The sequence below is a fragment of the Procambarus clarkii genome, chromosome 87 (assembly GCF_040958095.1).
Source record: "Procambarus clarkii isolate CNS0578487 chromosome 87, FALCON_Pclarkii_2.0, whole genome shotgun sequence".
Taxonomy (NCBI): domain Eukaryota; kingdom Metazoa; phylum Arthropoda; class Malacostraca; order Decapoda; family Cambaridae; genus Procambarus; species Procambarus clarkii.
The window spans coordinates 5,319,936-5,346,191 of NC_091236.1; the positions used below are offsets into that span (position 1 = coordinate 5,319,936).

General features: G+C 39.1%; 1 protein-coding gene and 2 long non-coding RNA genes across 8 annotated transcripts in view; 1 reads left to right on the top strand and 2 right to left on the bottom strand.

Moving 5' to 3' along the window:
- Cdk5 (Cyclin-dependent kinase 5) overlaps positions 1-330 on the bottom strand; it is a 38,573-nt gene extending 38,243 nt beyond the window's left edge. The window contains exon 1 of the mRNA XM_045728905.2: positions 193-330. Within this exon, the coding sequence (XP_045584861.1) occupies positions 193-229 (37 nt within the window). The 5' untranslated portion in view covers positions 230-330. The remainder of the gene's footprint in view (positions 1-192) is intronic.
- Positions 224-3,721, top strand: LOC123746994 (uncharacterized). Of its 5 annotated transcripts, XR_011225622.1 has the most exons (7): positions 540-728; positions 898-1,041; positions 1,505-1,577; positions 2,146-2,213; positions 2,636-2,706; positions 2,959-3,024; positions 3,578-3,721. It is a non-coding gene; the product is annotated as an uncharacterized lncRNA (long non-coding RNA). The 5 variants fall into 5 exon arrangements; XR_006771598.1 differs by lacking the exons at positions 540-728; positions 1,505-1,577 and adding an exon at positions 224-336; XR_006771597.2 differs by lacking the exons at positions 540-728; positions 1,505-1,577 and adding an exon at positions 224-331.
- LOC138358919 (uncharacterized) lies at positions 3,547-25,766 on the bottom strand. 2 transcript variants are annotated; one of them, XR_011225623.1, is made up of 2 exons: positions 25,538-25,766; positions 3,547-3,645 (listed from the first exon to the last, which is right to left on the bottom strand). It is a non-coding gene; the product is annotated as an uncharacterized lncRNA (long non-coding RNA). The 2 variants fall into 2 exon arrangements; XR_011225624.1 differs by lacking the exon at positions 25,538-25,766 and adding an exon at positions 10,414-11,114.
- Positions 25,767-26,256: the final 490 nt, after the last annotated feature.

Consider the following 26,256-nt stretch of genomic DNA (forward strand, 5'->3'; position numbering starts at 1 on the left):
TATGGCCTAATAAAGGATCCCAGATTAATAATTTAAAAGCATAGCAAAGTAATAATTGCCCGAAACGCTATGCGTACTAGTGGCTTTAGGTATTGTATGTACTATCTCTATCTTTAAATCCAACATTATGTATGTAACTCAATGTATGTACCTTTACCTGAATAAAAAATCTAATCTAATCTAATCTAATACCTTCGCCAATCTTCTCCAGCTTCTCATACTTCTGCATGTCAGCGGTAGTGCGAGGCGACGTCTGTTTGTTTACATGGACCAGCTGGCACCAGAACACCTTCACCTCATTCCCATCGTATCTTAATGCTTCGCACACAAAGTACCGTAAATAATAATAACAATATTAATAATTGTGTTCATAAAATATACATATTACCATATTACATTACTTTATATGTATTTATAGATGTTGCATATTAAATAAAGCCATTAATATGCAAAGCCCCAGGAACGATTGACTAGGCGCCAATCTTTAACTGTTCGACTCTATTTACCCAACAGTAATTGGGTACCTGCTCTGGGTTGGTAGAAGGCTGTATACAGCTGGGAATAGTTTATTAGTACCAGTGGCTAGGGTTTGTGGGAAGTTGGCCTGGAGTGACTAGTGGAAATTCTGCAGCTTCACTTCAGATTTGTATACAGTAATGATAGCTGCATTAGGTTGTTACTGTAGATGTGGAAGAGTGACATCGTCTGGTATGGGTTGGTTTACTTTCGTAAGTTTCCTGTCTGTTCTAGTGAATTATCAATGATTGGAAATTTAAAACAGAAGTTTGGAACTGTACCTTGTAGGGGGCAAGATCAGACAGATAGTCGGTGACAGATATCGGGGCGAAAGGTTGTAGTTAACAGCGTTATATTGCTAAAGTGTTACTGTATTTGCAGGTTGTTGTCTACGGTCATGTATAAAGGATATTCGTATGAATGATCACCAACAGTGTGCGTCAGATGCTGAGGTCCTCAGTGTTGTATATTGGTAACCGGAATATTTCATAATTTTACCAAGACTTTGGAGGCATGGTTAAAAAGGTGTGTCAATCCTTAATTGTATAATTATGAGCAGTGAATGGGTACCTAGTTTAAGACTTGGCGGGTGTGTTCCTGGGGGGCAAAATTAGTGTATAGCATGTAGGATATTGGCAAAAGTTGGTGCTATAGTTTAAAGAATAAAAATGGCGTACTGTGACAAAGCCGTCCTCTACTGAATGTCATTACCTTCAGCGGTCGACCCCACAGACGCAATCATAACTTGTCACATCCTGTTTATTAAAAATATAATTTCATTGTGCTCATATAGGCTTTAGTTAAGTGTTCAGGTTGTTGGCAAATATTTGTATTAGTACAACGGTGACATTTAGAGCATTGTGGTTGGAAAGTCTGTAAAGCACTTGTTTCGGAAATGTTACTATGTCACAAGTTGAATCGTGTACAGCTTTTTCATTCATAAATGGGCCGTTTGGCAAGTTATCTTGATTTTGGGGCTTTTTTCTAGTGTCCCCGCGGCCCGGTCCTCAACCAGGCCTCCACCCCCAGGAAGCAGCCTGTGACAGCTGACTAACACCCAGGTACCTATTTTACTGCTAGGTAACAGGGGCATAGGGTGAAAGAAACTCTGCCCATTGTTTCTCGGCGGCGCCTGGGATTGAACCCAGGACCACAGGATTAAAAGTCCAGTGTGCTGTCCGACTGGCTCTGTATATGGAATCATTTTTGGTCTTCATTTTGGAGACGGGCTGGTGACAGTGAATCGAGGATTAAACGGTGTTAGGTGTGTAAAGTAGGTTTGAATAAAAATCTAATGTAAATTTAATAATTTTTTAATATTAATTGTTGTATTTTTATTAATAAACTACAAAGTTGTTGGCCAAAGTTTAGTTTGCTTGCATTAAGACTTGCAAAGAATAAAATCTTGAGTATGTAATGGTATATATAGTATTGTGGGGTGTCCTGTGGGTAAATAAGTTTTATTTAAGGAAAATATTTAATATAAATGTAAAATGTAATCAAATGGCAATGGATTTCTCAATAAATACAGGGTAACTAAAATTTACAAGTGGTTTAAAATGGTAACTTAAGGAATTGTGTAACATCCTGTTTATGTAAACTGAATTAACAAGGCTGTTTCCATGACAGGTTGTGGAAGGTCCCTGCAATGTATGAGAATGAGTGGTTAAAAGAAACTTAATCATAAGTGATGCACAGTAAGTATCATGTTTGTCAAAATTAGTTTATGGGTACTGAATATTTTGTATGTAAATTTCAACCCATTTAGGTAAAAATTGTTTGGGTGTAAAAATAGAAAAAAAATTGTAGGGCAAGGCTAGTGGGAGCTGTTAAAAGTTTAGTTTGGAGGAATTTAACTTTAAATAAAGTAATGTGGGCATTTGCTTTGAAACTGCATAAAAAAAGTTTATGGTTAATTGTTGAAAAAAACACTTGAATGTTAATTAGTTCATTTATTAAAAAAAAACTTGAGGGCAAATTTCATAATATGAATGTCAATAATGGGGAAAGTTTAGTATATAATGGTATGATTTTTTTGTTAAAGTAAAAATATTGACTGGTAACTACTACATGTATTTAAATGTAAATGCAGTATATTTAAAAGTTTACTATCTTCCAGAATATGGATTGAAAAGTCTGGAACTTTGTCTTGCAATTGGAGTGGGTTACCTGCATATATTACAGAATCAGGTGAGTGGTAAATGTATAATTTAAAGTTTTATTAAATGAAATGTAAAGTAATTGATAATGTATAGCATTGTGGTTAAAGCTAGTCTGAAATGAATCTTTCATGTAGACATTAATGTAATTGAACAGTGGCATGGCAGTCTTTAGTTGTGGGCTAATGCAAGTCATATTTATTTAAGGTTATTTATTTTAAACTGATTTGAAATTGTAAGTACTAAAGAAAACCTTAATTTAATTTGGCTAAATATTTTTCAGGTGCCAATGCAGATTAGAATGGTATCAAATCCAGTGACTGTTCTACTGTAAAGGACTTATGAAGTGGTGAGCTGAATTGAAATTCTTTTAGCTATATCAATTAATGTAATGTTCTTTTATCTAGTCCATTTATAGATGTGTCACCCATGTCCTACTGTTACAACCTACAGGGATTGATGCAGTTTACTGATCCTACCCCATTTCATAGAAGGGGACCAGGCAGTCCTGCAGATTTTCCTGTCTCTGGCTTTTTCAGAGCTCTGCTCTAGTACCTGTCTATTGGATGGACTAGATGTGCATAGGTTTAGGGACTGTTAACAATGGTTACATTGTTAATTTACACACAGGGCTTGTTTGCCAAATGAGTGGATGCATCCAACAGATTAGTGCTGGCAATGTGATCTTTGCATGAAGCATCTGTACATCACATGGCTGGCACTAAACTGTTGGAGGTTTTCCAGTCATTTGGGGAACAAGCTCTGAACCAAAATCAGAGGAAGGGATAGGCCTTGCTGAGCCTATTTTAAAAGATAGGCTGTTAGGATTTTTTGGGCTTATTATTAGGCATTGGTGATAATAAAAGTAGTGTCCCTGTTTAATGTTTATTTTTCTTTTACAGGTGATTGCCTCTGGAGTTGTCTTGGCCTTTTGGATCTTCTGTTCATCTAGGAGCATCTGTCTCACAACCTGAAACATTGATAAATATTAGATGTATTATAAATACTATATGTCAAACTTATTAAATAAAACAATTTTAATGAAACTACTGTATATACCTTATCCTGAAACTATGCTGGAAGTTATTGTTTACTACTATTGATGCAATGTTTAAACATCTGAAATTTTTTTACTTTGAAAATAAATACTTGGTAAAATTTACACCTATTTGTAACTTGTTACATAGGTGCATGCAAAATGCATTGAAAAGATGTAAAAGTGGACTACCTATTCAATTTACATAAACTAACAAATATTGCAAATTAGTCTGAAATATTAAAGTGGAAGAAACTTTAGTCAATATTTTAGTTTTCATATTTGAAAGTAAATTTAAAGCTATGCAACACCTAAGCTTTGTACAAATTATGATTAAATTAACTAAAGATCATTGTTAAATTTACAAAACATTTGACAAGTGACACTGAAGCATCTATACAACATGGTTTTCACAAAGTCTTTAACTTAAATTTAATCAAAGCTCTTAAATGATTTGTCTGCCAAACTTGCCAAATATTCTGAAATATTTTACCTAGATTAAAACCATCGAAGTTTGAAAGGGCAAAACAGATTACTGTCAATTAGTTTGATCTAACATCTGCAAGGTCCTGAAAGAATGGAATATTTCTTTTTAAACTTTGTTTGCTAAAAACAAACCCTGCCTAATGAACCTGCTCATTTTTTTTAGAAATGCTAATTGCAACATTAACAAAGGCCATTGTTTTAATAGCCAAAGTACCAAATGAAAGACCAAGAAGCAACAAACAGGTACATGGTAGAAAGGACATGAGGACCCTTTCATTTGTTAAAGAAATGACTGGGGAAAAATGCTGTCATACCACAAGGGGTCTTAACCCTGGTCATATACATCACTGACATTAATCTAAATATTACCAACCAAAAAAATTGCTGATAACATGTTAAAAAAAAATAAAGATTATAATATTGAGGCCATAATGCAGATCTAACTCTACAAATAGTAACAAGACTGGCAATTTCTTAATATAAAACACAAAAATCCAAGACCTTGCACGTGAGCCAGAACAATCCATATCACAACTACCACATTAAAATTAAACAACAATGAAGGTAAGGTAATTACCAAAAGAAGGCACCAAACAGGGAAGGCCATGTAGCACCATCAAAGTGCGAAATAATCAGAGGGCGCTAAATATCACCAAGAATGCCATTACGAGAACAAAAACGCATAAGGCGAACGATATCAAAAGTATCCGATTCACCTAGAATTCTATCGAGGGACAAGTGACTGTGAGGGACGGTCGGAAAGCAAGACACACGCTCGTCCTGGAAGTCAGGACATTCAACAAGGATATGCACAACTGTAAGAGGGACAACGCAATTCGGACAATAAGGAGCAGGGCGGCGCTCCCTTAAGTGACCGTGGGTTAAGCGGGTATGACCAACCCACAGCCGTGCCAAAGCAGTGTCCCACCGCCGGTTACGGTGGTAGGAGGAAGGGCACAAAGGGACACTAAGTTTGAGAGTACGCAGCTTGTTACCAACCACAGATGACCAACAACCCTGCCAACGGGGAAGAATGAATAACAGGATAAAAGTCGGAATAAGGAATACCTTTACGGGAGATGGGACAAGAACGGATAGCTTCCTTAGCGGCAGCATCCGCACGCTCATTGAAACACCAATATGGCTGGGAACCCAGCAAAACTCTACTGATTTAAATTTACTAGAAATAAGAAACAGCCAATGTTGAATCTCAATGACCACCGGATGGACAGGATTAAAGGACCCTAGAGCCATGAGGGCACTACGAGAATCAACTACAACCACAAAGGAGGAATGAGAATGAGAAAGCAAGAGACAAAGAGCATAGAGAATAGCATAAAGTTCTGCCGTAAAGACGCTAGCCTCCGAAGGTAGGCGACACATGTAAGTACGGTCAGGAAAAACAACAGAGTAGCCCACACCATCCGCAGACTTAGACCCATCAGGGAAGATGGAAATAGAGTGGGAGTGCGAAGAAAAGTGCTCAAGGAAGAGGCTTTTCAGAATTGTAGGAGGGGTAAAGGCTTTAGTAATACAAGTCAAGGACGTACAAAACTTGGGAAGGGGGACTCTCCACGGAGGTAATGAAGGAACAATACGAGGAGAAACATTAGAAATATGAACAGAAAGAGAATCCTGTAAGCGAGATAACTGGACAGAAAGTGGGAGACAATGAAGAGGAACAGGAACCACAGGAGGAGGAAAAGTCAATGCACGACAGAGGCGAGAGGAAGGATGTTGGAAGGACCGCGCAAGATAGCGAAGACGGTAGCGATCACGGCAGTCCTGAAGAGAGAGAAAGCCAGTGTCAACATACAAACTAAGGGCGGGAGTCGAACGAAAGGCACCAGAGCCGAGACGCAACCCAGTATGGTGCAAAGCATCAAGACGGCGAAGAGTAGAAGGAGAAGCAGAAGAGTATGCAGGGCAACCATAATCGAGTTTAGACAGGACGAGAGAGGAGTGCAAATAGAGGAGCGTGCGCCTATCCGCTCCCCAAGAAGTATGGGACAAAACCTTAAGGAGGTTAAGGGCCTTAGAGCATTCAACTCGGAGGCAAGAGATATGGGCTGACCAAGACAAACGAGTGTCAAAGACTAACCCCAAAAGCTTCGCGGAATCCCTGTACACAATGAGATGGCCATAAAGCAACAACAATGAAGTAAAGGTCCTTTCAGTAAGAATCTATCATTCACTGAAAGTTGCTGCAGTTAAAAATAAAAGAAAATACAAGTCCCTAGAAATAAACAAGCAACCTTTTTGACTAAGGAAAAGAAGGTAGTTATTCTACTGTATAAATCTAAGTATTCACTTAGATAACTGTATCCAAGCATAGAGGTTCCCCCCCCCCCTTCCCTTTCAGAAAAACATCTACTTTCAAAAAAGTTTAACATTGGCCAACAAAAATGATTCCAGAACTAAATTGCCTAATACCAGGAACAACTGAGAGCCATGACAAACACTGCAAGCCTCTTCTACCCCCAAGTCTTATGCTATTTATGATCCAAGGTAATTTGAGATACTATACTGTACTTCCTACGACGAGTCTAGTGAGAGGGTGATCTCCTGGCGATTAAATTGAAGCACGATACAGGTGTCAACGAACATCAGTCAGCCCACTTGTCAGCACAGTGGATAACTAATGACATCATAATCTGCAGTGTTGTATGCCTCCCTGTGGCCATTTAAATCAATAAAACACAGGGTTGTGGCAATGTTTACAGCATAAGGCAAGGTATAGAGGAATCCTGGAATGCCATGTAATGTGTAGTCCTTGAATGTGCTTTAGGCAACCAAATTGAATAACAACATTTCTGGTGTTCGGCTATATAATCCGAGTTTCTCATTCGGTATAATGTTTTAAACCTAAATAGGAAATCACTTTAAAGCTCAATTTATTTGGAAAGTGCTAACCAGATTCCAAATTACTGAGCTCTGAAAGTACTACAAGGCAAGTTTAACCGAATGAGTGTTTGCCTATCCATACCCCCATGAGGTATGTGACAACAGTGAATAAAGAAAGGGTCTTTGAGCATTCACCGTGCAGGTATTTGACATGACCAATATAGCCAAGTGTTAAAGATCATTCTAAGCAGTTCTGCACAATCCATATACTATCAATTAATATAATTGTACAATGGTGCTTGGTGGATGATATTTCCTATTAAAACTCATTGGACAACTGTTTGTATTAGACATTTTAAACCTACAAATGGTAGCCCTAGATATCGCACTACAGTATTAATTACAAGATGAACAATGTAAAATCAATACCACAACAGCAAAGGATGACGGCTTTTCAACAACCGACAAACACACAGGTCTAACACCAGCCATCCCGAGAGAGGACGTCCCAAGCATGTACACCCCACAACTTTACATCACCATTGTTACCTCACGCGAGCACGCAACAGCATGAGGATGCCATACTCCCAAACCAACAACTCAACATTTAAAAAGTTGATTTAAAAAATCAAACACCTGAATTTTTCCCGAATTAAATTTACTAGGGAAATGCACACCAAGCCATGAAACTTACAATGAGGATGAATAAACTACACACAACTGCCACCAAACTTCCACATACCACCCCCTTCTCACTCCTGCCCTCCCTCCTTAGGTGCTCTGATTGGCTGAGCACCTGAGCCACCACCACTCACCTCTTGTTGTGAGAGCCTAAAGCATGTTTGGTTGCACTTTAAAAGTTCCCGAGTGTACTCGCCTAATTGTGAGTACCGCCTGCCCGGTTCACCATTTTGTTTTTCAATCTACCTCAATTTACCCCTTTACAGTCAAATATTATGCAAAATTCTGTTTAAGACTTGTCCCTTCTTAACTTAAATAACTGCTTTGGCCATCTGCAATCTTTCTAGGTGGGTAACAATGACTCTTGAGGCCAGAAAGGACTTATCAAACGGCGATCATAACAATACGGTACACACACAAAATCACAACCTGATATACACCAAGCAGAAAATCCACTGGAGCTGTGAGGCGACGTAAACCCTTGCCCAAGGTACTGGCAGCTGCATACTCTACCACAGTATATTACTGACTTTGTAAAAGTCTTACAACCGGATTTCCCCATAAATCACAGCAAGTTTTGAGGCCACTCCTTGAGTCAACGTCTTACGTAAGCCCTACAAGCACTCAGGTGAAGGCTGAAGCAGTTCAACACCATACGCCCCAACTTCAAATACACAGTTGAGAGGTGGGACCAAAACGTGATTTTCTGTGTGTGCCTGAAGTTGGGGCATACGGTATTGCTTCACCCTTCACTTTACCCTTCACCGGCGTACTTCAGGGGTTTTATTTAATACTTGGACTGGCTTCAGTAGGGCCTCCAGACTTTCTGTGCCTTCACAAGTGTCACGTGAATCCCCTGTATAGCAGTGGAACTGCCTTTTCCCTTCACCTTCAATGCCTCTGCACTGGAAGTATGCATCTACACCAGCCCAGAAGAGTCATCAGTCCTGCCACCTCTCCATACCCCCCAGGGCCTGGCACGGCCTGGTACGACTCAGAGGCAAGCCGGGCGCCACTGTTAACTGGCAGTTTGTCCCCACAAACAAGCAGTTAGCCGCCTTCAACTGACAGTGGTACAGCTCAACACAAAGGCACCGCCAGCCACAACGAGCAGTTTGCTAGTTGACCAGATGTCCACCTCGTGTTGACACTGGATGAGTCATCACCGCCGGACTATATAAAGAGCGCTGCCTCCCTGGAGAGGCAATCTCTCCCTTAGTGCTCTAGGATCACCTTCGTGTCTCTAACCCGTCGTCCGCTTCCAGCCAACGTCGTGTGACTGATGCCATGGTGGTATGGTAGCTGTCTTCAGAACACCAGTATATCTTCATACTTTTATTCATTGCTTATAGTTTATTTTTTGCATTTAAGGTCATACTAACTTGTTCACCTTTGCATTACATGATAGTCAAGTATTGTCATGTGTTATTTTTGTTCATTACTATTTCAGTAAATTGTTTAATTATTTATTTGATAATTTTCATTTGTTTCCACCTGCAACTTACACACTGCAAGGCCAATAGCAGCATTTCTTTCATTTATGTGAGGGAGAGCCATCTTGGTTCAGTATAGCTGTGATACCATAACCCGTCACACAAGATATCCAGTCGTAAGACTTTTACCATCAGTGGTGGTAGAGTATGCAACTGGCAATGCCTTTGTTACAGGTTCGCTTCATCTCACAGCCCCAGTGGATTTTCTCACACATTTGAATACATGAAACAACTTTATTTTATACATTCCAAACCAAAGTACTGTACAGTACAGTAATTATCAAACCATCAAATGTGTGGGATAATCATAGTGCGCTAAATATCACTAACGTCGCCAATACAAGAACAAAAACGCATACGGCGAACAATATCAAAGGTATTGAATTTACCAAGAATTTTATCGAGGGACAATTGACAGTGAGGGATGGTCGGGAAGCAAGACACGTAAGTCCTGGAAGTCAGGACATGTAGACACAACGGTTTGGACAATAAGAAGCAGGGCAGCGCTCCATTAAGTGCCCGTGAGTTAATCGTGTATGACCAATATACAACCTCGCCAGAGCCGTTTCCCACCACCGGTTACGGTGGTAGGAGGAAGGCCACGGGAACACACTACTCTTAAGAGCACGCAGTTTGTTACCAGTAACAGAAGACCAACAACCCTGACAACGGGCAAGAATGGGGAAATGAATAACTGGGTAAAAGTCATAATAAGGAATACCTTTACGGGAGATGGGACAGGTACGGATAGCTTCCTTAGCGGCAGTGTCCGCACGCTCATTTAAGAACACACCAATATGGATGGGAATCCAGCGAAATTCCACTGTCTTAAATCTACTGGAGATAAGAAACAGCCAATGTTGAATTTCAACTACCAAAGGATGGACTGGATTAAAGGATTCTAGAGCCATGAGGGCACTGCAAGTGTCAACTACAAACACAGAGGAGGATTGACAGCGAGAAAAGAGTTGATGAAGAGCATAGAGAATAGCATAAAGTTCTGCCATGAAGATGCTAGTCTCCGGAGGCAGGAGACACAAAGGTGCAGTCAGGAAAAACAACAGAGTAGCCTACACCATCTGCAGACTTAAGACCCATTGGTGAAGACAGAAATAGAGTGGAAGTGTGAAGAAAAGTGTTCAAGGAAAAGGTGATATGTAACCATCAATGATACAACTTCTTCCACTCTACCAATTACCGTTGGAGTGCAGCATCTTAGGACCTCTTCTATTTCTTATATATATAAACGATCTGCCTAATGTCTCTAATATTCTCAAACCTCTATTGTTTGCTGACGATACTACCCTTATCTATTCAAACCTCAACCCACATACACTAAATAATGTTGTGAATAATGAATTAAAAAAAAGTCCACTTATGGCTGTCAACGAACAAACTAACATTAAACATCGAAAAGACTTACTACATCTTATTTGGAAGCAAATCATCAAATGCAATTCAGCTACAGATAGACAACATTAACATCAGTAATAAAAATGATGGCAAGTTTCTTGGCCTATTCCTAGACAAGAGACTCAACTTCAGCACCCACATTCAACACATAACTAAGAAAGTCGCTAAGACAGTTGGTATACTCTCCAAAATCAATTATTATGTTCCTAACTCTGCTCTCCTCTCACTATATTGTGCACTAATCTACCCCTATCTTAATTATGGTATCTGTGCATGGGGGTCTACCACTGCAAACCACCTTAAGCCCATCATCACACAGCAAAAATCTGCTATCAGAATGATAACTAACTCAGCTTTCAGACAACACTCAGCTCCCTTGTTTAAATCCCTAAACTTGCTAAATATTAACTCCCTCCACACATTCTCTTGTGTCAACTACATTTACAAAACCCTGTTCTTAAATGCAAACCATGCTCTGAAACTCTCCCTGGACGGGTCCATAGAATTACCCAAATCGACCCAAATCAGGCCAAAACTACCCAAATCGTATTAGCATTACGTAAGTAATGAAGAAATATGGTATATTTACTTACTATAATGTTGGTGCTACACGTAGAACATGATCAAACCTATTTTTACTCTGAAATAATCTAATTTCATAACGAAATGAGACGTAAATATGTGAGAGGTGACGCCATAGGAAGTCGACGGTCCAAGCGACAATTGTGTGGAGCGACTTATCCAAGATATATGGTCGCCTGGAGAGTGTTTGCTGCCATAACAGCCTCCTGTACACAGTGATCCAGTCGTCGTATTTCATGGCTCAAATTGTCGCAAATTTAATTGGTAATATTAACAAGTAGAATGTGTATTTATAATAATATTTTTCATAAACAGCCACAAAATATTTAATATTTATTAAAAAAAAGTGTCTGGAAGTTAAATCAATTCCACATGACAATAAATTTGTTATATAGATACTAGCGTTATTCGTTGGTATGCGTTCGCTATTTAAACTACTCCAGTCCTTTTCGTTCATAGAACACCGAACCCTACACGCCCTCTGATATATTGCTTAATTAACAAATATTCACAAATAAAGATTATATTTATATATGTTATCAGAAAGGCAGATATAAAATAGTTTGTGTTAATGCATCACAGAGATTATACCTTATTAGAGAGGAAAAATATTCATATTTTAAACAAGGCTTCTTGGCCGACGCTCTCCTTACCGATATGGGAACTATGACCTTCCGAAGATCAATGTTAATTGAATCTATATATTGTAAAAAACGAAGTTTTTTATGTCATCAGAAAGACATATAAGCTGCATGTTAATACTTTGGTATAAATATAACTGAAGTGAAAGTGAAGATATATGCCTTTTTATAGTTACTTGATGGCTCGCTCAGGGAGTGTGAAGGCCTGCACACAAGCCAATCAATTTTATAATTAATGTACATATATGCAAAGTAACGTCAAAGGTTTTTATTTCAGAATAAAGACAGATGTAGACGATAATGTAAATACATTTCAAGGAAAACATATCTTAAATGAAAGCAAAGACATGGTCAAATAAATAGGCAATACCACACCATCGCCAGTGTCCGAACACATGAATATTCGCATTAGGTAGGTGAAAGGAAATGTACCCAACCATTTCCATTTACGCGACCAGTTTCCGTTCTTATGTTCTTACTTACATTTATTGAAATTTATCATCATCATCATTTACAGAAATAAATTAACATAAAAATGTAGTAATTTTAATACACAAAACAGAAGTAGATATGTATGTAAATTATGACGCAGGATAGGATCACTATTGCAGAACTATTCGCATACTTTGCGTCATTATATACAGTACTGGAATTTAAAAAAAATCGCGGAATTCAGAGATAACACCATCATTGGTGTCCAAGAAAAGTGTAAGTACTTCATTTATAATGATGTGCTGCCCGAAATCTTAGCGAAGTATCTAAAATTTGCTTACTGTAAGTAATTCATGCAAATGATTGTAAAGCCGTCGCCCAGTTGGGTGGGTGTGGAGCACATGACTGTTAAGCTGCCGCCCAGTTGGTTGGGTGTGGAGCACATGACTGTAAAGCTGCCGCCCATTTGGGTGGGTGTGGAGCACATGACTGTTAAGCTGCCGCCCAGTTGGGTGGGTGTGGAGCACATGACTGTTAAGCTGCCGCCCAGTTGGGTGGGTGTGGAGCACATGACTATAAAGCTGCCGCCCAGTTGGGTGGGTGTGGAGCACATGACTGTTAAGCTGCCGCCCAGTTGGGTGGGTGTGGAGCACATGACTGTTAAACTACCGCCCAGTTGGGTGGGTGTGGAGCACATAACTGTTAAGCTGCCGCCCAGTTGGGTGGGTGTGGAGCACATGACTGTAAAGCTGCCACCCAGTTGGGTGGGTGTGGAGCACATGACTGTTAAGCTGCCGCCCAGTTGGGTGGGTGTGGAGCACATGACTATAAAGCTGCCGCCCAGTTGGGTGGGTGTGGAGCACATGACTGTTAAGCTGCCGCCCAGTTGGGTGGGTGTGGAGCACATGACTGTTAAGCTACCGCCCAGTTGGGTGGGTGTGGAGCACATGATTGTTAAGCTGCCGCCCAGTTGGGTGGGTGTGGAGCACATGACTGTTAAGCTACCGCCCAGTTGGGTGGGTGTGGAGCACATGACTGTTAAGCTGCCGCCCAGTTGGGTGGGTGTGGAGCACATGACTGTTAAGCTGCCGCCCAGTTGGGTGGGTGTGGAGCACATGACTGTTAAGCTGCCGCCCAGTTGGGTGGGTGTGGAGCACATGACTGTTAAGCTGCCGCCCAGTTGGGTGGGTGTGGAGCACATGACTGTAAAGCTGCCACCCAGTTGGGTGGGTGTGGAGCACATGACTGTAAAGCTGCCGCCCAGTTGGGTGGGTGTGGAGCACATGACTGTAAAGCTGCCGCCCAGTTGGGTGGGTGTGGAGCACATGACTGTAAAGCTGCCGCCCAGTTGGGTGGGTGTAGAGCAAGACTAGTAATTGGACGACTCACCATAGATGTAAAGTGCCTAGTATAGTGACTTGTGAGCCTCTTGTTGAATCACTTGTGATACAAAGATTATTGATGTGTGTATTTGTGTGGGTGATTGAATATGTATGTGAATGTATATGTATGTATATGTATATATGCAATTGACGATCACGAAACAATAATCATTTGTATGCGGAAAAATCCATATTTCATTTCTCTGGATTTACCTCATATGTATATATATGTACATGTATGTATGATTATGTGTACATGTATATATAACATTAATAAGAGGAAATGAAGATGAAGAAATGATAAAAAGAATGGCAATAGTGGATAGTAGTAACACACTTAAGAATTATTCAGTAATAAATACAAACTCGTCCTTCACCTATGATAAAGGAAAGTCAACTTGGAAGGATTCAATTTACATGAGATTAAGATTAGGATACAAATATATCTGGCAATACGGAGTTGATGTCAGTGAAAAAGATAAGGAGTGTAAATTATGTAGTATGCCGCACGCCCACACCTTAGAACATTATGTATTAGAGTGTCAACTTATTGATAACTATAGAAATAAGGAAATAAGTAATGTACCACATCAAATTTTTTGTATGTGTGATAATGGTATGATAGACAGTATACTTAGGAGCTACAAAAATTTTGCCCCAAGAGTGTAACAATTGTATGCTGTACTTACTATATTAACCTGCAATGTTAAATGGGATTCTTGTAATGCTAATTGTCTATTTGTACTTACTGAATTTGTACGCCCCTTGAGGGACTTGAAGTAGAGGGGGTAGAAATAGCCTAAGTTACTCTATCCCTTTGAGATGTATTTTTTTCTTGTCTCAATAAACATACTTGAACTTGAACTGTAAATATTTGTGGCTTCCTGACCATAAAGTTACCGCCGCAGTCGAGGGTAAGAGACCGGATGTACCCAGTATACAAGCCGCACTAGCTATTAGTTCATAAAAGCTGACAACTTACCCAGATAAACATTACTTCCTAATTATATATATATATGCAAATAATAAAATTAAAATGTTTAAAACGTGATTATATATATGTATCATGTGGACAGTTTTTAATGTAATTTTTTCTCCTGATATTCGGGTTCTTTATTATGCTTCATCTTGAGGCAAAGCCCAATACCTTACGCCATATTGATGCTCTGTCTACAGATCATTCTCTCTCTCTCTCAAATCATATACATTGATGGTTTCCTACACCGCCACACGGGTGCAGCTGCAAGTGCAGTTGCCTCTACCCATCAGACAGAACTATTTGCCTTGCTTGTTACACTAAAATGTGTACAAGTGTGTGTGTCTATGTATTAACACGATGTACTGAACGGGGTGAGAATAGCTTGAGCTACCTCATCCATTTGTGTGTATTTTACCTCAATAAACTTATTTCAATTTCAATTTCAATTCAAGTCTCCAAACTTGATGCATTAATTGTAAGTGATTTTCTACCATCCTGCATTAATTGTAAGTGATTTCTATCATGCTTAATTGCGCGCAACTCTCTAAGACACAATTGTAACATGACCGTGTCTGAAGCTAGACAGAAAACACAACATTATTAGTGATGGTAACATAAGCCATTTCATGTGAATTCCATCTTCGTTGACCTCCGAAACTTGAGGAATGGTCCAGAAAATAGCTACTAAAGTTTAAGTCAAGTGTGAAGATACTTTAGTTGATACTTAGATACTTCCAATAAGTGTAAACATAAGTGCTGACGATGCTACCTTCCTCTATTCAGACCCCAACCCAAACGCACTATATAATAATAAAAATAATAGATTTAAAAAGTCCACTCATGGATGTAAACTAACAAACTCACATCAAACATAAAAAAGACCGACTACTATTTTTGTTCGAAAGTAAATCCTGAAACCAAATTCAACTTCAGATACACAATGTTAACATTAGCAATAATGATTATGGAAAGTTCCTTGACCTATACATAGACAAGAGACTGAACTTCAGCATCCACATACAACACATATGTGAGTGGTGAGAGAGAGAGAAAGAGAGAGAGAGAAAGATAGACAGACAGACAGAGAGAGAGACAGACAGAGAGACAGAGAGAGACAGAGAGAGAGAGTGAGAGAGTATTCACCTAGTTGTGCAGGCGCGGGTTGAGCTCTGCTCATTCGGCCCGCCTCTCAACTGTCAATCAACTATTACTGACTAACTAATTTTTTTTCTCTCGCACACACACACACACACACACACACACACACACACACACACACACACACACACACACACACACACACACACACACACACACACACACACACACAAACAATCGACCGGGTAAACAAGGATAAACTATTCAACACTGGTGGGAAACTGAGTACCCACATGAGCCACAGAGACGTTAAAAGGAACTTTTTCAGTGTCAGAGTAGTTAACGGATAGAATGCATTAGGCAGTGATGTGGTGGAGGCTAACTCCATACACAGTTTTAAATGTAGATGTGATAGAGCCCAGTAGGCTCAGGAATCTGTACACCAGTTGATTGACAGTTGAGAGGCGGGACCAAAAAGCCAAAGCTCAACCCCCGCAAGCACAAATAGGTGAGTACACACACACCAGGAAGCAACCCGTAGCAACTGTCTAATTTCCAGGTACCTATTTACTGCTCGGTGACATCACATTAACATTTACAGAGAGTAGAGAATTAATTAGGTATCTGGGAGCTAGTTAACTGTTGTGGGATGTATATCTTGAGGTACTGTATACAATGTTCACAACAGAGCAATGTATAATCATTTCATTGTATACAACACATTGAGAAAGAATGAAGGTTAGATCCGAAAATTATTGTGTGGCTCTCTCATGACTTGTTTCCGGCGCGAAGAGTTGTGAATTTACATGAAAATGTACCAACAAAATCTTGTTACATAGCAGTAGGAGTAACATTTACTCCCTAGGTCCACGAGTCTAGAGCGCTGTCCACTCGGCCACCACCTCCCTTATGAGAGGGAGAGAGTGAGTGTGTGTGTACTCACCTAATTGTGCTTGGGGGGTTGAGCTCTGGCTCTTTGGTCCCGCCTCTCAACTGTCAATCAACTGATGTACAGATTCCTGAGCCTACTGGACTCTATCATATCTACATTTGAAACTGTGTATGGAGTCAGCCTCCACCACATTACTGCCTAATGCATTACATCTGTTAACTATTTTGACACTGAAAAAGTTCTTTCTAACGTCCCTCTGGCTCATTTGGGTACTCAGTTTCCACCTGTGTCCCCTTGTTTGCGTACCACCCGTGTTAAACAGTTTATCTTTATCTACCTTGTCAATTCCTCTGAGAATTTTGTAGGTAGTGATCATGTCTCCCATACTCTTCTGCCTTCTAGTGTCGTGAGGTGCTTTTCTCGCAGCCTTTCTCCGTAGCTCATGCCTCTTAGTTCTGGGACTAGCCTAGTGCCATATCTCTGAACTTTTTCAAGCTTCGCCTTGTGCTTGACAAGGTACGGACTCCATGCTGGGGCCACATACTCCAGGATTGGTCTTACATATGTGGTATAGAAGGTTCTGAATGATTCCTTACACAGGTTCCTGAAGGCTGTTCTGATGTTAACCAGTCTCGCATAATCACACACTCACGTGTGTGTGTTTGTGTGTGTGTGTGTGTGTGTGTGTGTGTGTGTGTGTGTGTGTGTGTGTGTGTGTGTGTGTGTGTGTGTGTGTGTGTGTGTGTGTGTGTAAAATATACACTGAGGACAGGCAGCTTGTGCATGTCTATTCGTTAGGTGTATATCGAGGTCCACCTCCAAGGTCGAACTACTGACCTCCACATTCACCCTGGGCACAAGTAGTCTCGAACCACTAACCCCAGGAGCAGGAGACTGTAGTTCTATTAACTACTTTACCTACAGCATAAAGAAGAATTCCAGAAACAAGAAATGGCAGTTGTTAACTGCTTCTGGAATCCTTCCTCGAATGTAGATGTTGCAAGGTTCTTTGATTATGTAAGTTAACAATAAAGAACTAGATACAAATTAAATGTGTGCTATAAAATATGTGTATGTGACATATATTCATATAAGCACAGACGTTGCGGTATTCAGAGTAAGGACAGTTTTTCCTCAGACCCATGCTCGACTTTGTTACTTGCCCCATACACATGTTTTATTTCACACATTTCATTGTGATGAACGATGGACCTGCTAGTTCCAGTTTGCACTGTTCTACTTTCTTCAAATCCATCCAGGAGTTCTCGTCTAATGACACTTTTAAGGGACCTATTTGATAACTCAAGATTCCATTCAATACTGTCTTTATTTACTGCAGCCTTAGCAAGGGCGTCAACTTTGTCATGTTCCTGCATGCCAGTGTGAGAAGGAATCCACAACATTTTTATATTTACCCTCTTGCAAAGTATTCTTATATATCTACGTCTAGCTTCCAAGACAAGCACGTTATTACTTGATTGCAAACTGTTTATTGCTCGTAGTGAGGATAGGGAGTCAGAAATAATTAAGCTGTCTACTTCAGTGTTGTCAATAATTTCGAGTGCTACCAGTATCGCTACCAACTCGGCTTGCATTGTGGACGTCCAGTTACTAATTCGGATATTTCTTTGAATTGTGCTGCCATCGGGCTGATGAGCAATAACAGCACTTCCTGCCCTCCCTGTAGCTGTATTGAGTGATCCGTCAGTGTATATGGTCTGTGCAATGTTGTTTTCAGCTTGTATATTGTGAATGTGTTCTATGGTGCTTAATTTAGCAGCAAGCTGAGCATGAGGGTTGCTTGTGATTAGTTTCTTGGTGTGGTATGCAGGGGTCGGGATGTCAAAAGGTACTATCTACCAGGGTGGAAGGAAGTGCTGTACTCTTTCATCTGTATATACATCGTGCAGTGCCATCATTTTAATATGAGTGGCAGTTCTTTGAATCCATTTAGACTCGCTAGTTCCATTTCGTATGTGTTCTAACAGTGCAACTGACACAATGTTGTTTTTGTTATCACGCAGCAGCTTTAGTCCCATCATAAGATTAATTTCAAATATTCTATCTCTAATGCTAAGTATATTTAATTCTTTCCGCATGTTGAGAACTTTGGTAGTTATAGGACAGCCAAGTATAATTCTGAGTGCTTCATTTTGCATTTTTTCCAGTCTATCAATACTTTTGCCATTCTGCAGGACCAAAGCTGGTGCATGATAGTCTATCAGAGACCTTATATACGCTAAATACATCATTCTTGCTATTCTAATATTAACACCATATTTCGGGCTGTACCCCACTACAGTTCTGAAAGCCTTGAGTCTGTCTCTACATTGTTGATGTAACTTATTGACTGCAGTTGAGGTACAAGGGACAGAGACACCAAGGTATTTGAAAAAAGAGACATAGTCTATTGGTATGTTGTCTATCTTAAGTTTTCGTGGTCCACTTTTGCGGTTGCCAATTTGTCTGTTAAATACCTTAGTTTTAGCAGCGTTGATTACAAGACCAAGGCTCTCACAAGCTGTATGTATACAATTTAAGACTGTTTGCATTTTGCGGTGGGTTTTAGTATGCACAAGGATGTCATCTGCATAGCTGATAGTGATGTTTGCCGGACTAGTTGGGATTGATTTTAGTAAAGCATTAATTAGAACATTAAACAAGGTAGGACTAAGTACTCTTCCATGTGGGGTGCCTAGTTGCACTACTTTAGTTTCACTCTTGTAGCCTTGGAACAGCGCAGAGGACTTCCGGTTGGTAAGATAGCCTCGTATCCACTGTAATAAATGTCCCCCTATATCCATTCTCGCTAATTCATACATAATCACTTCCCTATTAGCAATATCAAAGGCATTTTTTAAATCAAGAAATGTTGTGTACTTGTGCCTTTTATCTCCATGAACAGTAAGAAAGGTTGTGATACAGTTGTGTACACTTTTACCATGTGTGAAACCATTGATATCAGGTGACATGTGCTCTTTAACTCTATACAATAATCTATTAAGCACCATTCTCTCAAAGGTTTTGCACATGCAACTGGTCAGTGAGATGGGACGGAAAGCATCAGGTTGGCCAGGCTTTGGTACAGGTACTGTAAGACTGGTGGTCCATGATACAGGCAACTGCCCAAAGACATAGCTGGCATTAAACAATTCTAATAATGGGTTACCGGGTACACGATGTAGGAGTCTTAGAATATCATAGGTGATACCGTCCTCACCAGGAGCAGTGCTACTGCCCCTGGAGAGGGCTGCATCCAATTCATAATCTGTATATGGAACATCACATTCATCATGTTGCTTGCTCAACATGAAATTTATGAGAGAATTTCTGTCTGTGGACCTCGCCTGCAATTTCTCCCTAGTGCTAGCTGGTAGCATTCCAAGGCTGGAAACCTGAGCCCATTTTGCAATTAACTGATTGGCTTTCTGTAGTGGGTTTGGGTGTGAAACTTGTCTACTATTTTTACCAATAATTTTGTTTATGCCTTTCCAGGCTTTGCCCAGGGGAGTATGCAGGTTAAGTCCACTAACAAAACCCTCCCATTCATTTTGTCTCAGTTCAGTCATTCTCTCCCTTGCCGCTGCAAGCGCGGCCTGAAACAGTTTTAACATTTGAGGAGTTCTAAGGCTCTTATATGCTTTACCTGTCTGTCTAGCAATTGATTTAAGCTCTTTCAGTTTAGCATCATCATAGTACTGGTTGTGTCTGACCTGTTTACCAGTACTTCTTTTTGTTTGGCGTGACTCACTATTTTTGATGGCCTCATAGGTATATGGGTACATCCGGTCTCTTACCCTCGACCGCGTCGGTACCTTTATGGTCAGGAAGCCACGGATATTTACAATGGGGCTCGGTCAGTCAATATGATTCCTTTGACATCACTCAACTTATGTATTCTGTTCTCGTATTGACAATTTGAATGATATCAAGAATATTTTGAATATCTTCTGACATAGATGGTGCTGTAGTTGATTGTTGTTCATGACCTGTCCAGTGGGTCGAGACTGGTCTCATTAGCATCTCTCAGATTAGTGGGAAGAAATTCTTGCTGCAAGAATGTGTGTTCTCAGAGCTAACTAGGGTAACTAAAATACTTATTTCCTAAATAAATACTTTAATTGTAAATATTTGAAAATATATGGTATGTTTCCGAATTTCTGACGATATTAAACATATTGTGGTTTATAATTAAGTTCTTAATAGTGATCCTATCCTGCATCATAATTTACATAATATCTACTTCTGTTTTGTGTATTAAAATGACTACTTTTTATGTTAATTTATTTCTGTAAATGATGATGATGATAAAGTTCAATAAATGTAAGTAAGAACATAAGAATGAAGGTAACTGCAAAAGACTTATTGGCCCATACGAGGCAGCTCCTCGTATGGAGCTGCCTTTGATAAGTAATTACCAAAGAAGGCACCAAGCCGGGAAGGCTGTGTAGCACAATAAAATAAGTCTACTGCTCCTGAAGAGGACGGTATTACTTACAGTTTACTGAGATTAGTCTCACAAGTACCAGGTAATCCACTTTTAGTGTTGTACAGAATGAGTTTAAGTGAAGGAGTATTACCTGATGATTGGACAGTGTCATTGTTCCCATCCCCAAAGCACACTCAGATAATTATAGACCCATATCTCTAACATAATTTTGTCTATTAGCACAGTTTTCGGCGTGAATGCATTTTGGTTCTACAAGGTAGCCAACTCCATCAAAATATTAAATATGTACCCAACTCAATTAACGATTAATCAACCAATTACTCCATGGGATAACTTGGATCTAGCAGTTGATTTTGTAAATGCACCCAAGAAAGATAATGTACACTCTACATTATTAAAACAGTTAACACTGTGAAGCATCACTGAAAGTACTCAGAGTATGGGTAACGATGTGTATCAGTGCTATACCGACGGTTCTGTAGAAGAAGGTGGATGATGTACCGGATGTGCATGTAATATATTTGAACAATCTTCTCTCGTACATACATGAATGAAGCGCGTCAATGATTGGGCAAGTACAACTCAAACCGAACTTGCATTCATATACCTTGCCACTGAATTTTTAAAACACAAAGGCAGTCGACTTATATACTGTGATTCGCAGAGTGCACTCCTGGTATTGAACGCACATAGTAGTGACACCCAGAAAATAGTCAGTGATATTCGAATGAATATTTTAGCTGCCAAAGAAAAGAGATTTGAAATTAAATTCCTATGGATACCATCACATGTTGGCATCTCAAGGCATGACACTGTTGATATGCTTGCAAAGACAGCCTGTAGAAAACCAGTGGTAGAAATTTATATGGGTGTTTCATTAGCAGTGACAAAGAGAATACTTAAGCAAACATCTAATGAAAATCTCACCGACCTAACAAATTCACAAAGACCTGAAAATTGTAGCATTAAATATTATGATAGATATCGTGCGGAGACATTCACATACAGGATTAATGGAACAAGAACCCAATGTGATGTTATAGTGGCCATAATACGCTTGGGATATAGACGTATCTGGCAGCTTTCTCAAAACCCAAATGTCGAGTACACAATGTGTCAACTTTGTAAAAGAGAAAATATGCACTCCCTTGAACATTATATTGTAGAATGTCCCATACTGACTGACTTTCGCCCTCCTGGGCTAAGGTATGCTGAACTGTGTAATTACTATTTGAGTACTGGAACACTTGATGATATATTGAACTTGTACCCTAGATTGACCATGTAACGTATCAATTATACAATGAATGTATGTGATGTAACTCTATAACCTGAGCTTGTGAAAGCACCTTAATCACCTTCAGTGATTAAGTGCTTAATTGCACACTAGTTTCTCTATCAGTTATCTCACCTTGTCAGAGTAAAAGAGACAAATATATGTGTATGTATGTGTGTATATATGTATGTATATATATATGTATATGTACGCATACGTCTGTGTGTGTATATGTATGTGTATAAAGTATATGTGGAAGCTGGTCAGAATTCAATTTCACCTTTGTAAATGCACGTTAATGACACTATGTAAAAGACACATCGAACACTTTATGTAGGGCATACGTAAATCTGTGTATTTATGTATTTACGTATGTAGCTTAGCCTAGCATTTTAAAAACACTACAATCACCTTATGTGGTTAATTGTTCAATAAATCCCTGACCTATATGTTTAACAAATCTCTAACCCTATCAATGGAGTTAGTTAGTTTAGTTCTTATATTATGCACCCTATACCCATCTTGTGGGCGGTAGTGGAAAGGGTTAGAGTCCATGGCGGACTGAAGAAAATGTATATATGCTGGTTAGCATTGTTAATGTGTGGCCACGTCTGTGGTAGAAAATAATACAAAAAATCAAATAAAGGTATTATTGAAACTTTATAGGAAAACATTAAATGCTAAATATATCTTTAATATTATACTTGAAATATTGTATACTTTGCTCTTTCCATCGTACTTCTGCACCTGCTGGCAAGTGGTTCGGTGCAGTGTGCAGGTGATGTTCATTACTGGGTGAGCTGGCAGGTGATGTTCATTACTGGGTGAGCTGGCAGGTGATGTTCATTACTGGGTGAGCTGGCAGGTGGTGCTCACCTGCCAGCTCACCCAACGAAAATTTGGTTTTTAATACACTTACACATTTATTGGGTCTTTCCTTCACTTTCATTCAAGCACTAGGGTATTACAGTAAGTGTTTTAATTATAATATTTATTAACGTTATTATTTTGAATTTTTATTATTATTAGTATTATTATTAACAGGAGAGGAGTGTGTGTGTGTGTGGGGGGGGGGGTATAATGGTACACATGTCCACATCCCAATGCCCGCCCTTCCAGGACTGGGGGTGCGGGGGTGTACAATAAACTATACCCACATCCGGCGGCAGCTTGTCGAAGGCGGAAGTGTAGCCTAGACTATTTGTCATGATAATTAGTGATGACTCTTATTTTGATTATGGGTCCGTAATCCAGCTAAGCTTTTATTCTTAATTTATATTACAATGCTGGTAAAATACACTTCTTGATGATGAGTATGGAGTACAAATGAACTCATTGTGTACCCAAGTTCAAGTTCAAGTGTGTTTATTGAGATAAGCAATAAATACATCTCAAAGGGATAGAGTAGCTTAGGCTATTTCAACCCCCCTCTAATTCAAGTCCCTCAAGGGGTGCACAAATACTGTGACTACAAATAGACAAATAACATTACAAGAATCCAAACAAGAATTGTGTACCCTATACTCACAGGATGAATATAGGGTACACAATAAACTACCACTCACATCATGGGTATGGGTTGCACAAGAAACTATCGCGCAGAGGATGAATATGGAGAGCAAAGTAAACAAAGATTCACACGATGAGAAAGGGTTGCGCAATGTCCTATGACTCACAGAATGAGTATTAGCTGCACAATAAACTACAGGTCACAGGATAAGTATGGGTTGCACAATAAATTACAGGTCACAGGATGGGTATGGGCTGCACAAACTACCGGTAACAGGATGAGTATGGGATGCACAATAAATTACGGGTCACAGGATGAGTATGGGTTGCACAAACTACTGGTAACAAGATGAGTATGTGGTGCACAATAAATTACCGCACAGAGGATGAGTATAGGGTGCACAAACTGGTTGGGTAAATGGAAATGGTTGGGTACATTTCCTTTCACCTAATGCGACTATTCATGTGTCCGAACACCGGCGATTGTGTGGTATTGGCTATTTATTTAACCATAACTTTGCATTCATTTAATAATTATATTAAGACATGTTTTCCTTGAAATGTAGTTACATTATCGTCTACATGGCTTTATTCTGACATAAAGACCTATGGCGTTACTTTGCATATATGCAAAGTAATTATAAAATTGATTGGCTTGTGTGGAGGCCTTCACACTCCCTGAGCGAGCCATCAAGTAACTATAAAAAGGCATATATCTTAACTTTCAATTCAGTTATATTTATGCCAAATTATTAACATGCAGCTTATATTTATGTCTTTATGATGACATAGAAAACTTCGTTTATTACAATATCTAGATTAAATTAACATTGATCTTCGGAAGGTCATAGTTCCCATATCGGTAAGGAGAGCGTCGGCCATGAAGCCTTGTTTAAAGTATGAATATTTTTCCTCTCTAATAAGGTATAATCTCTGTGATGGATTCACAAAAACTATTTTATATCTGCCTTTCTGATAACATATACAAATATAATCTTTATTTGTGAATATTTCTTAATTAAGCAATATATCAGAGGGCGTGTAGGGTTCGGTGTTCAATGAACGAAAAGGACTGGATCACTGTGTACAGGAGGCTGATATGGCAGCAAACACTCTCCTGGCGACCATATATCTTGGATAAGTCGCTCCACACAATTGTCGCTTGGACCGTCGACTTCCTATGGCGTCACCTCTCACATATTTACGTCTAATTTCGTTATGAAATTAGATTATTTCAGAGTAAAAATAGGTTTGATCATGTTCTATGTGTAGCACCAACATTATAGTAAGTAAATATACCATATTTCTTCATTACTTACGTAATGCTAAGACGATTTGGGTAGTTTTGGGCTGATTTGGGTCGATTTGGGTAATTCTATGGACCGCCCTGGACAGATGTAATAGGACCCATTTTCACCACACCAGAAATAAATATCTCTTTGATATCCCCAGGGTCAAACTTAATCTGTGTAAACACTCTATGCAAATTAAGGGACCTAGTCTATGGAACTCACTCCCTAGTGAATTGAAAAACTGTAAAACTTTTGCCTTATTTAAAAGCAAAACCAAAAAGTACCTAACTTCATCTATTTAGTTTCCTACACTGAGCTTTAAATTTGCTCTGTACCTAGTGTTACCCAATCTCCTAATTTTTATGTAATATCAAACCTTATCATTGTGTTCATTGCTGTCTTCTTTTATGTGCTAGCCATATGCTGTATTGTGACTACCAATTTTTGTCAACTACCATTTTAAGCTGTCATTGCAATCAATCTTAGCTACCTATGTGCTTTAATATATTATACTGTACCTATAATTTTCTCTCATCTTTTTTTTTTCATTCCATGTAATTAATCTGTTATCATTTTTTTGTCTATAAATTTTGCAAGTATTTACCTCCTTAAAATTTTCTTAGATTAAGGACCTGCCCGAAACGCTGCGCGTGCTAGTGGCTTTACAAGACTGTAATTACCATAATTGTATCCTCACATTCCTTATGTACATTCTTGTATATGCATAAATAAATAAATAAATAAATAAATAAAATTTTCTTAGATTAAGGACCTGTCCGAAACGCTGCGCGTGCTAGTGGCTTTACAAGACTGTAATTACCATATTTGTATCCTCACAATCCCAATGTACCTTCTTGTAAATGCATAAATAAATAAATAAATAAAGTATCAGTGGCCAGCCAGGTGGAGATCACAGGCTGTACAGTACTGATAAATTATGTAATTCACAGAGATACGTTGATAAATATTAATGTTTTATATTTTATTAAAAATACAGATATATACTTTGTTTCATCCGTTAAATGTAACAATATTTCAGTATATATTATATAAGCATAGTATATATAATTCAGTATATACAATATATAATAAGAG